Source organism: Schistocerca piceifrons, chromosome 8 (assembly GCF_021461385.2).
Source record: "Schistocerca piceifrons isolate TAMUIC-IGC-003096 chromosome 8, iqSchPice1.1, whole genome shotgun sequence".
Lineage (NCBI taxonomy): Eukaryota > Metazoa > Arthropoda > Insecta > Orthoptera > Acrididae > Schistocerca > Schistocerca piceifrons.
Window position 1 is genome coordinate 398,268,363 of NC_060145.1, and position 12,282 is coordinate 398,280,644.

Consider the following 12,282-nt stretch of genomic DNA (forward strand, 5'->3'; position numbering starts at 1 on the left):
TTTGTGGCACAACTGGACTAGAAGAAGGGATTGGTTGGTAGGACATGTTCTGAGGCATCAAGGGATCACCAATTTAGTATTGGAGGGTAGCGTGGAGGGTACAAACCATAGAGGGAGATCAAGAGATGAATACACCACGCAGATTCAGAACGATGTAGGTACTGGGAGATGAAGACGCTTGCACAGGATAGAGTAGCATGGAGAGCTGCATCAAACTAGTCTCAGGACTGAAGACCACAACAACCACAACAACAACAACATCTTTCAAAAGCCATTACTTGATTCTGAGCCCAGGTCAATATTTTATTTCATTATGGTTTACCAAGAGGGTTGCAAATGAGAAATTTGATCGATGTACACGCATCAGAATACCAGCGAAAGTCTTTGTAATCAGATTTAGAACACAATGATGACATTCAGATGAAACAAAAAGGAAAATTAACTCTGAATGAAATGTTTAACAAATGAAATAAATCATTTTAAACAGGGTAACTGTCATTGTCCAAATAAATTACAACAACCAGACCCGTTGCGGAGATAGTATGAACAGATGTCACTAGATCATGGGACAAGCGAAAATTACGGAATGGGACTGAAAGTGATTGCTATCTTTCATTTACATACTAGGTGTTGTTGCTCATACGACCTGAAGCCTAGAAGATATTGCTGTCCATGTTTTACAGTCAGTCAAGCATAGCTATACTGAAAGTTGGTAGGGGAACAGCACCCAGCATGGGTGAGAACTAAGATGAGTGTGGGGAGGGGAGTGTTGGGCAGGTAGAAATTTCATCATGCAGCCAACCATGTGAATGTATTCTACATACTTAGGCTTTCTATAAACATCTACCACGCTTCAACTGCAGTTTGTCTGAATCCGTTTGCACTCAGAATCGAACTGATTTTAAAATCGGACAAACACTCAACAATAACATACATTTTTGCAGGACACGCTAAAAGTCTAGGTGGGAGCCAGTGGTGTACTTATGTGTTTCGTGCAGCAATGTTGTCAACACTCACTGTGAGGTATGGCGGGAATGATTGGGGGTTTGTCAGCTGCTGGTTCTACACAGCCAATGAGAGAGTGGCAGGCAGACAACATGTTCTGAAACAAGGGTCATTGAAACATTCTCACATCAGGATAGAAGCGAAATCAACTGTGTGTTCACAAAAAAACAGCTATGTTCTCAGGTCCCACAGTATCCACAACCTCAGAAATCACAACATATTCGGAAGAAACAGCCAAATATGTGTGACAACAGAGATTCACAGCTGTCCTGTTAAGATGACGACAGTGATGTCTAAAAACAGTGATACCACAGACAACAGGATAAGTAAACCAAAAATGCAATGAAGATAAAATTTCTTTTTGTTTATTTCATTCATTCTTGTATTATCAAAGTGTAAACAATAAATGGTATCAATTTAGAATAGGTGTAATGTTAACTTTATGATAGACATACATGAATAAAAGTTTGTAATTTTGATTAGTCAGTATGTGTTAAGAAATATAATATTCTCAAGGAGCCTCTCAAAAAACAGGGGAGGGTCGTCTTGTACTCCAGTAAACACGGCATATTCCAAGTACACTTTTGTGAGGTTCTGAGTGTTTGAGGTCATACACTTCTCTTATAAGTAAAAATATTGTTTTATTTTCCATAGCATCCCTTGCACAATCACATGTAAGAGACCAATGCTGCTAGTGTGTCTCTAATGTGCTTCTATACAGTAGCTGCAACCAAATGATACTGGTCTGTTTGGCATGATTTACAGCTGGCTGGGTTCAGTGCATCCAATACCCAACAGTAGAGCTTCATTCATTGTGGTATCGATAGCAACGATGCCATGGCATAGTTTCAAAGGTTGGCACTACCACGAGACACCAACAACAGTGCCCTCTAACTGGTGCTGTGCAGCTCTACGAGCTCCGCTACAGATTCTGCTCATTTTCATCAGATGCAGCCAGCCAGGAAACTTCACTTCAGCTTTGCTCTACATACGATGGGTCTAAGACTTCACATCTGTACAAAGTTATGTATTCTTTCTTGCACCAGTAAACCATTTTTACTCACTGCAGTACCAACGTATTTTTCCTGCTCCTGCTCCTACCCATGTGCCGCCTTCCAAGCGGGATACAAAATTCATATCTAAGAAAAGACCCACCCATTAACATATTAAATGGCTAAGTTCACTAGAAAGAGAAACCTAATGTCATTTGATACTCTGCAATTGCTGATCACTAGCATGTGGTGGGATGAGGTGTATCTTCCAGCTAAGAATATCATACAGTATCTGGTATCTGCATAACATGTCTCATTATCATCAATTGCAAACTGCCATATCACATGCTGTAACAAAGAAACACAGGTCATGTACATGAAAGAACTGAGAAATATTTATCCCTGTACTTGTATTATATTAATATTTAATAACTGAAAAAAAATCTACAAGTGTAGGATGCATCAACAAATTCAATTTTATTCTATACATAAAACAGAAATTAAGAGTCTACTTAATTTAATAGTCGGGTGCTTGTTTCTGTTTCCCTTGTATTAACTAAATTGCACGAAATAGCTGACAGAAAAATACAGCAAAATACATCAGAATGAACTCTTACATTTAGCTACAGGGAAAGATAATACCAAATTTGTAAGAAGAAACTGTCTGGATACAGTCTCTAGAAAATATTTTTATATCACAACAATGGCTGCTACATATTACAAGGTGTGTCAGTCCCTATTCAGGAACTAAAATACACTGTGGTATAATATTCTCACTTCAAGCTATCAAATACAGTTTACTGTCAGTACTTTCTTATTCTTTTTTTTTTTTTTTTTTTTTTTTTTTTTTTTTTTTTTTTTTTTTTTTTTTTTTTTTTTTTTCTCTCAAACATTTTGCTATGTGGAAGCCAGAATCAATTTTTATTGTCTGCCATTTAGCATTACTTGAATTTCTACATACTTCTGATTTATTAATGTAACAAGATCATTAATGTAATGGGGCATTATTATTATGAACAGCACTGGCAGTACTACTCTGCTGCTAACTGCTGGTTACAATTCTGAAGTCCCCATCCAAAACAATAGGAAATTTTATTTGGTACCTCTGATTACCATCTGCTATGATAACATGTTATTGTACACATTGATTTCAGTGTTTTTATCTCTCTATACTCTGTTTTATTCTGCACTGAAATTCATCTCTCGAGAATTAACAACAATCCATACAAAATATTTATAAATGCAGTAGTGCACCACACAGCAGGAGGCTTTTCTGTACTACAGCTGTCAACATCTGTATGCCAGAATAAACCAAAGAAGTTTATCTTAAGTATTTTTTTAACTAATCCCACTGCAATGAAAGGCATACGGCAAAATGTTAAATAGTAAGCTAATTAGAATTTTCTTTAAATATAGATTCTCTGGATGCACAGCTCCACCTCTGCCTCATTATACATCAGATAACAACTGTGTTCCACATTTAATAACATACTTAATACGAGGTCTATTCATAAAGTAAATCCATTTACCTTTCTTTCTTTCTTTTCTTTTGCTTTTTTTAATGTCAATGAAATTACAGAATTTGCTTGTGTCTGTGTATGTGCAGATGGATGTGTGTGTGTGTGTGTGTGTGTGTGTGTGTGTGTGTGTGTGTGTGTGTGTGCGCGCGTGTGTGCGCGCGCGAGTGTATACATGTCCTTTTTTCCCCCTAAGGTAAGTCTTTCCGCTCCCGGGATTGGAATGACTCCTTACCCTCTCCCTTAAAACCCACATCCTTTCGTCTTTCCCTCTCCTTCCCTCTTTCCCAACGAAGCAACCGTTGGTTGCGAAAGCTTGAATTTTGTGTGTATGTTTGCGTGTCTATCGACGTGGCAGTGCTTTCGTTTGGTAAGTCACATCATCTTTGTTTTTAGATATAAATTACAGAATTTGTTTTATATACTGTGAAAGTACACTAACATAAGCTAAACAGTGTCCGAACAGGCCTCAGAAGGTCCAATGTTCAACCGATCACAGTATCATCCTCAGCTAATCCGGTCGTTGTCAGTTTTCATGACTGGAGCTGCTACTTCTCAGCCAAGTAGCTCCTCAACTGGCCTCACAATGGCTAATTCACCCCACTTGCCAAAAGCATTCAGCAGACCCATACGGTCATCCACCTAAGTGCTATCCAAGCCTGACAGCGCTTATCTTCGATGAAGCAACGCAAATCTGTGTTACGGCTGCGGCAAGGTCGCTGGCTGTGAAAGTACACATTCTAGTTTATTTTTCCACATACTTCCAGCCACACTGTCTTTTTGTTATAGCATTTGACGACATTTGAAATTCCACTATCATAGAATTCTGCCACCTGAAACTGAAGTCAATCTATGATGCTGGTTTTCAAGCCTTCATCATTGCCAAAGCTCATTGAGCTAAGCCAATTCTTCAAGTGCATGAAGACGAAGTTGACAGTCAATAGGCATCAAGTAACGGCTGTAGGGAGAGTGATTCAAAACTTCTCATTTGAACTTCGGCAGTTTTGTTGCAGTATGTTGTGCTGTATGTGGGTGGGCGATGTCATGCAGGAAAATCACGTTTTTCGCACCAAGGTTTCTGGTGACACTTTGTCAGTTTTTCCAGTGAACTAGTATAGTCATACTGTCTTGACTGAAGTTTTGTTTTTGCATTCACATACCGCACACGTCTCATCTCCTGTTAGAATCTGGTCGAGTAAAGCTTCAACTTATCAATCGTAATACACAAGACAGCACAGTGCTACTGCCATACACTGAGCCTTTTGTTCTTCAGAAAGGAGTTTAGGCAAGCACTTGGCATTAAATTTCCAGTAGCCCAAATCTTTGGTAATCATTATGTACAGAAGAGTATGACTAATGTGTGGAAAAATAAATACAAAGCTCTGAGATGGTGACTCTCCAGTTTTCTCTTAGGTTTTCATCAACCAAAGGAATCAGATCTTCATTCACTCTTCTCTTCATCACCAGTTCAACCATTTTTGAACATATGACACCATTGTCTTACACCACCTTTACACTTGACCCCTAAACTACACCAAGTTTGCAATGGGTTTCACCTGCATATGTTGATGACTCAGTAATGAATGGTAATGAACAAGTTGATAGGATGGCCAGACAGGGACGATGACTCCACTTGTTGGACAGGAACCTGTCTCCACCATCACTAGGTCAAAGGAAAATCAAAACTACATAACAAAACTGCCTATTGGCTTCTGTCTCGGGTTCTTTGGCCAACGTTCATCTAATGATTTTTCTAACATTTCGCCAGCACGGGTGGGCTGGCATTGTCAAAGCTTCACCCTCCATTGCCGGTGGTGAACTGGAGCCGAGCTCGTGGGGCGCAGACTATATGTACCTGGCGCGCCAACGTCCGAGGGCTTCTCCGCGGTCATTTCTGGTGCGGTTCTCCTCTTGCTACCTGCGACGGTCGTTCACTGCAGTACGGGAAGCCAGGATCTGTTTACCTTAAGGCTACATAGCTGGATCAGGAGGCAGCACACAGAACAGAGGACTAAGATACAAAAACAAAAAACATGACAAGCTAATGGTGCTGAAACCATGTTTTAAGAGAAGTTAATGCAATCCTGGGCTCGAACAGGAGGCATATTAAACTCATGGAAGGTCTACTGACTGGCCATTATAACTACAGAAAACAATTGTACACAATGGGGTATGGAGAAAGATTCCCCCAGGTGCTAACTATGGGATTTGGTGAATGAAACTACACCACATTTAGTATTTCAATGTGAAGCACTGGAGGCTAAAAGGCACCAAATATTTATGTAATTAATTCATAAAGAGATTGTATGTAACTAAGACCAAGTAAAAGGGCTTCTACTACTCTTCAAAGATACTCGCTGGCTACACTAGAATGCCAAGGACATATCCCACACAAAAAACTTAGTTTCAATATGGCCAACAGTGTGTTAAGTCTACTGCTGTTTTGTCTACCTAATGAATTAAATAAAATCAACAAATACCAACAAGTTGCCCAGATAGCCACACGCATTAGCATGCCACTTCCGAGATTCAGGAAGGCATACTGGTCCTGGATTGAATCTGCTTGGCAGATTAACAATGAGGGCTGCAGTGCTGGCCAGTCTAGATGTGGTTTTTAGGCAATTTCCCACATCCCACTAGGTGAATACCAGACTGGAATCCACATCCCACCTCAGTTACACAATTCACAAACAATCAGAAAACATTATCACAATTTCATATGAGATACCACTGATGCAGACAAATGAGGTACAAAAGTCACATTCTGAGGGGGGGGGGGGGGGGGGGGGGGGGGCAATGTGACAGAAACCCGAAACCCTCTACAACTAATATTGCCAAATTAAATAAATAATATGCCAATCCGGTGAAGATAGGGGGACAAGGCCAGGAAAAAGAATATGAAGAAAAAGACTTAAATTTTCTAGAACATATACTACCTATGGGGCCATAGTTTTTAACATCTAACTTAAATGAATAGATTTTCTGCAATGCCCAACATTATGAACAGTATCATGGAAATGACAGATTGGTGTCAAAATTTGACTGCTGTTATTCTCTCCACACCAAAAAATCCCTCCTATATGGCCTGCCCAGCCAGGGATGCCATATCTACTGGACAGGAATTCCCTTGTCCAGTATGCTGAGGGCCTCACAAAGGCCATCACAGACAAACACTATACCCCAAGACATAGTCTGCAAACAGATTTCTTGTTTCATATCTTCACACTCCAATCCTCCCACTGCTCCCAAGGACCAACAACAGAGGAGTGCCCCCCCTTCATCATCCAGTACCACCCTAGACAGGGACAACTGAACTGCATCCTCAACAGGGCTTTGGTTATATATCATCATGCTCTGAAATGAGGAACATTCTACCCCTCCTAAAGTGGTGTTCCATTGCCCATCCAATTTCCACAACATTCTAGTCATTCTGTATGCCACTCCCAATCCCAACCCCTTGTTGCAGAGCTCATATCCCTCTGGAAGACCCAATCCACCAATCCAGCTCTTCCTACTCCATTCCTATCACAACCTCATTCCACCCCAGCAGAGGCTATGCCATCGGTGAAAGCAGACATTTCATATACCTCCTCTGCTGCAATCACTGCACATCTTTTTATATTGATATGACTAACAACCAGCTGTCCACCAGGATGAATAGCCACCACCAATCTGTAGCCAAGAGCAAAGTGGGCCACCCTGTGGCACACCATGCAGTTGAACATAAGGCGCTTGTTCAGTAGCTGCTTCACCACATGGGCCATCTGGATCCTCCCCTCCACTACCAGCTTTACTTAACTGCACAGATGGGAGCTGTCCTTACAACACATTCTCCACTCCTGAAATTATTGCAGCCACAACCAATGGTAACTGACTGTCCCCAAATCCTCCACCCAACAATTTTCACCCCCTCTGTCCTATCACTTCCTCACAATTCGTGTCCCCTCACCTTCATAGTGTACTGCTCTCTGCCTGTGCACCCACTAGTCTTTTTCCCTTCTCCTGCTCCTCTCCTTTTCCACACCCCTCCCCCACCTACAGCCTCCCAACACTACATCTGGCAGCCTTGTCCTGCCGCCACTAGTCCCATGCACACCCCACCAGACAGTGCTGACTTCTCTAGACCCAACCGTACTCTGCTATCCCTCCTCCTTCTCTGCCCCTCACAGGAAAGCTGCTTTTGTTCAATGTGGCAGTTGCATTCTGGCCACAGAAGCCAGAGATAGCAGTCATGTGTGTGTGTGTGTGTGTGTGTGTGTGTGTGTGTGTGTGTGTGTGTGTGTGTTCTTTTCTGAAGAAGGCTGTGGCCAACGCTAAATGTGTAATAGTCTTTCTTTGTGCCTGTCCTGCAACTCAATGTGTCAACATTACAGTGAGTAGCAGTCTACCCTTTTCATACCTAGTTAGTTAGTTTCATATTTCATGCATAATTTTGCACAATAAATTGCAATGATGTAGAATGAGTCATTTTATATTCCACTGTAAATTAATTTGTAAATATCGCTATATGCTCAACATTTATAAGTTAAAAAAAAAAAAAAAAAAAAAAAGTTTACAGTTGGAAGTAGATTTCCTACCCACCATCTTTTACACATTCTAATAATCAAAATACTAAAGAATGAAAAGGAATTCTCAAGGAGAAACTTTTTCTATTTGTTTTGTAATTTTACTTTGCTGTCTGTCAGACATTTAAATCACTGGGTAACTGACCAAAACTTTTTGTTGCAGCATTGTGTACTCCTTTTATGCCAACGACAACCTTAAATGTGGAGGAACGTCACATTTCCTTCTAGTATTGTAATTACATACATCATTGTTCCTTTTTAAATGGAGTGGAATATTTGCAATAAATTTCGCAAAGGAATAAATATACTGTGAAGCAGTACTAAGAATGCCCAACTCCTTAAACAGATGTCTACAAGATGATTGCGGGTGAGCATCACACATTATTCTTACTACACATTTTTGAGCAACAAAGACTTTCTTTCTTAAATATGAGTTACCCCACAACATAATTACATACAACATTATTGAATGAAAGTATGCAAACCACGTCAACTTCCTGATTTGTCTCTCCTCGAGATTTACAATGATTACCAAGTGCAGATGCGGCTGAACTAAGTTGTTTTACAAGTTCCAAAACGTGATTTTTTCCAGTTTAAATTATCCTCAATATGCACACCAAAGAATTCTGAAGCTTCCACCCTATTTATTATTTTCTCATCATGTGTTTAAAATTATGGACTGGTGTAGCACCCCTAAATGCACAGAACTGAATATGCTCTGTCTTTTTAAAATTGAGGGGGAAACCATTTGCAGAAAACCACATTGATGCCTTTAAGAACACTGTTAACCATTTCTTCTGTTTCTTTATGTACACTCTTTATGTATGGTAGATCCCAAAAAAAGTCACTGTGTTGCACAAAGAAACGTGCTTGGATATCTTCCAAAAACTTTGGGATTGCCGTGGTAACAAACATGATGTCTTCTTAGACAGAATCATCACTGGTGATGAAACATTATCTACCATTATGAGCCAGAGAGGTAAATGGCGGAGTATGGAATGGAAACACCCAGAATCATGCTGCGAGAAAGTTCAAAACACAACCCTCTGCAGGAAAAATTGATGTTTACCGCTTTTTGGAATGCACTAGGCTCAGTATTGGAACATTATCAGGAGAGTGGCACAACAATGAACAATGCATATTACACTGAGTTGCTTACCGACATGCTAAAGCCAGCAATTCTAAGCAAATTCTGAGGACTGCTGTCAAAAGGTGTTGTGTTGTGTTGTGTTGCTCGACAATTATCATGCATATACCGCTACCCACACTGCTGAAACACTCTGGAAACTCAAGGTTGAAGTAAATGGCTCATCTCCCGTGTAGTCCTCTACTTGCCACCTTCCAACTACCTATTGTTTTGTCCATTCAAATAGGCATTAAGGGGGCCCCTGATTCACCTCGGACCTAGAAGTGAAGGACACAGTGCACGAGTGGCTCGCTGCTCAACCAAAAACCTTCTTTTCTGAGGGTATCAGGAAGCTTGTGCAACGGTGGGACCAAGTATGTTGAAAAGCAAGTGGAATATATTGAAAAAAGATGTGAACATACATGTCCTATTTGTACTGCAATAAAAGGTATCGCTACATCAAGGATAATTTCTGACTTACCCTTGAACATATATGAGGAACAATAGTGGATCTAAGGACTGAACCTTGGGGGAACCCCACACAATTTCTCCCCATTCTGAATTGAGTTCCTGGACCATATTGGTTGAATTACTAACTACAGCTTTCTGCATTCTTTTAGTTAAGATATCTACTATCCATTGGTTGGCTATATTGTCATCCCACAAAACCTTCAAACCTTCCATATAGAAAAATACTGTTATTCAGAGTCAAATGGCTTAGATAGGTTGCAGAAAATACCAACTGGCTCCGTTTTATTATTTAATATTTGTAAAATTCTGTGAGTGAACATGTAAGTGGGCATTCTCAATAGAGCAGCTCTTCTGAAACCCAAACTATGATTTTCTGAGCAAAATACTGTTGCTAAGATGAGATACTATTCTATATCACCTTCTCAAAAACTTTGGAAAATGATGTCAGCACCTAAACAGGTCAGTAAGTAAGGTCAGTAGTCACTGGCATCTCTCTTACCATATTTCTTAAAGAGGGGTTTAACAATGGCATATTTCAATCTCTCTGGAAAAACACCTCGGGTTATTGATACATTACATATTTCAGATAAGACCAGGCTTATTATATGGGAACAAATCTTTGGTACTCTATTGGAAACACCATCAAAATCAGTTGAGCTGTTATTTTCAAGAGAATGTATAATTTTCTTAATTTCAGATGGAGAAGACATTCAAATGATTTAACTTTCTGAGTGTTTCTTTTTCATTATAATGCTGTGATTTTTCTCTTGATATGTCTGTCCCTATAATTCTACTATATTTAACAATACAGGGTGATTCAAAAAGAATACCACAATTTTAAAAATGTGTATTTAATGAAAGAAACATAATATATCCTTCTGTTATACATCATTACAAAGAGTATTTAAAAAGGTTTTTTTTCACTCAAAAACAAGTTCAGAGATGTTCAATATGGCCCCCTCCAGACACTCGAGCAATATCAACCCGATACTCCAACTCGTTCCACACTCTCTGTAGCATATCAGGCGTAACAGTTTGGATAGCTGCTGTTATTTCTCGTTTCAAATCATCAATGGTGGCTGGGAGAGGTGGCCAAAACACCATATCCTTAATATACCCCCATAAGAAAAAAATCGCAGGGGGTAAGATCAGGGCTTCTTGGAGGCCAGTGATGACGTGCTCTGTCACGGGCTGCCTGGCGGCCGATTCATCGCCTCGGGTAGTTGACGTTCAGGTAGTTACGGACAGATAAGTGCCAATGTGGTGGTGCTCCATCCTGCTGAAATATGAATTGTTGTGCTTCTTGTTCGAGCTGAGGGAACAGCCAATTCTCTAACATCTCCAGATACTGTAGTCCAGTTACAGTAGCACCTTCGAAGAAAAAGCGACCAAAAACTTTATTGGCTGAAATGGCGAACAAATGTACAACTAAATGAAACTTTATAGCTCCCTTAATTCGCCGACAGATAGTGCTTAGCTCTGCCTTTTGTCGTTGCAGAGTTTTAAATTCCTAAAGTTGTGGTATTCTTTTTGAATCACCCTGTATTGTTGACACTCCAACCTGGACTTTTCATCGTTATGAACAATAGACAAAAATATCATCATATCCATTTATACTGCGCAAAGGAAACAAACACTCATATCACTAGCCTAGATAAAGTAGATAAAATTTTTATTAAGTATCAATTAGCACATTTGTCAATTTCAGAAACTAATAAATGTTCACACTAAATTATGTGTCTGTTTGCTTCTATTTGGCCCATTTTATCTATCTGAAGACTCTTCACAATAATTCAGCAGAGTTTCTACACAACAAATTCAAAAAATTAATTTTGTAAGCCACTGAGGATCCCCCCACCCCTGATTCATTACTGGATAACAATAGGAGTCACTGTTAAATAAGAAAGTTAATATTCTTACCGTGAATTACATTCATAGATGCCTGTTACAAGTGGTTCATACAGTCGCTTGTAGTAATAACCCTCATGGTTGGGTGACTCACTTTCTGGGCCATATTTAACTCCTTCCATTGTCTGTTGCCAACATGCACATTTTTCCTTGTCCTATAAAAAAGCATTATGAAAGAACAATTATTAAAGTGGAAGGATGAATGAATTTATTAAAGAAAAACAAGAACAACAATTTCTTTATGGACTGGCAGCATAGTGCATGCTATCAAGTAACAATGTCACTCACATCCTCTAAAACAAGTGATGTGCTAGTAACAATTCAGAGCACAATATTATTTGGCAAGAAGTCAAAGGCTGCTGAGAAAAATAAATGACAACAATTTGTCCCTATTATATTTCATTTAAATGTTTGTATGTAATTTAACATTACAACGAGACAGAACAACTGACCAGTACTTATCTTTAGACGTCAAAATGCAATGTGCTCCTGACCCACACATTTAAAAGTAGAAATAATTGTTCCTTGCTTTCGAAACTGTTAGTTTCTTTGCCAAAGACAAAAGCGGGATATCTTGGGGTACTTATAATGGAGGGCCACATCATTAGGACCCAAGGTTGAGACGGATCCATATGTTGTGAGAACAAGGAGAGAGCAAGATGTATGGAGGTGTGTGTGTGTTAGAGAGAGAGAGAGAG

General features: G+C 39.6%; 1 protein-coding gene across 1 annotated transcript in view; it reads right to left on the minus strand.

The window, feature by feature from the left end:
• The window catches only part of LOC124711881 (histone-lysine N-methyltransferase SETDB1-A-like), a 228,766-nt gene that overhangs the window by 69,278 nt on the left and 147,206 nt on the right, over positions 1-12,282 (minus strand). The window contains exon 14 of the mRNA XM_047242122.1: positions 11,597-11,739. Within this exon, the coding sequence (XP_047098078.1) occupies positions 11,597-11,739 (143 nt within the window). The remainder of the gene's footprint in view (positions 1-11,596; positions 11,740-12,282) is intronic.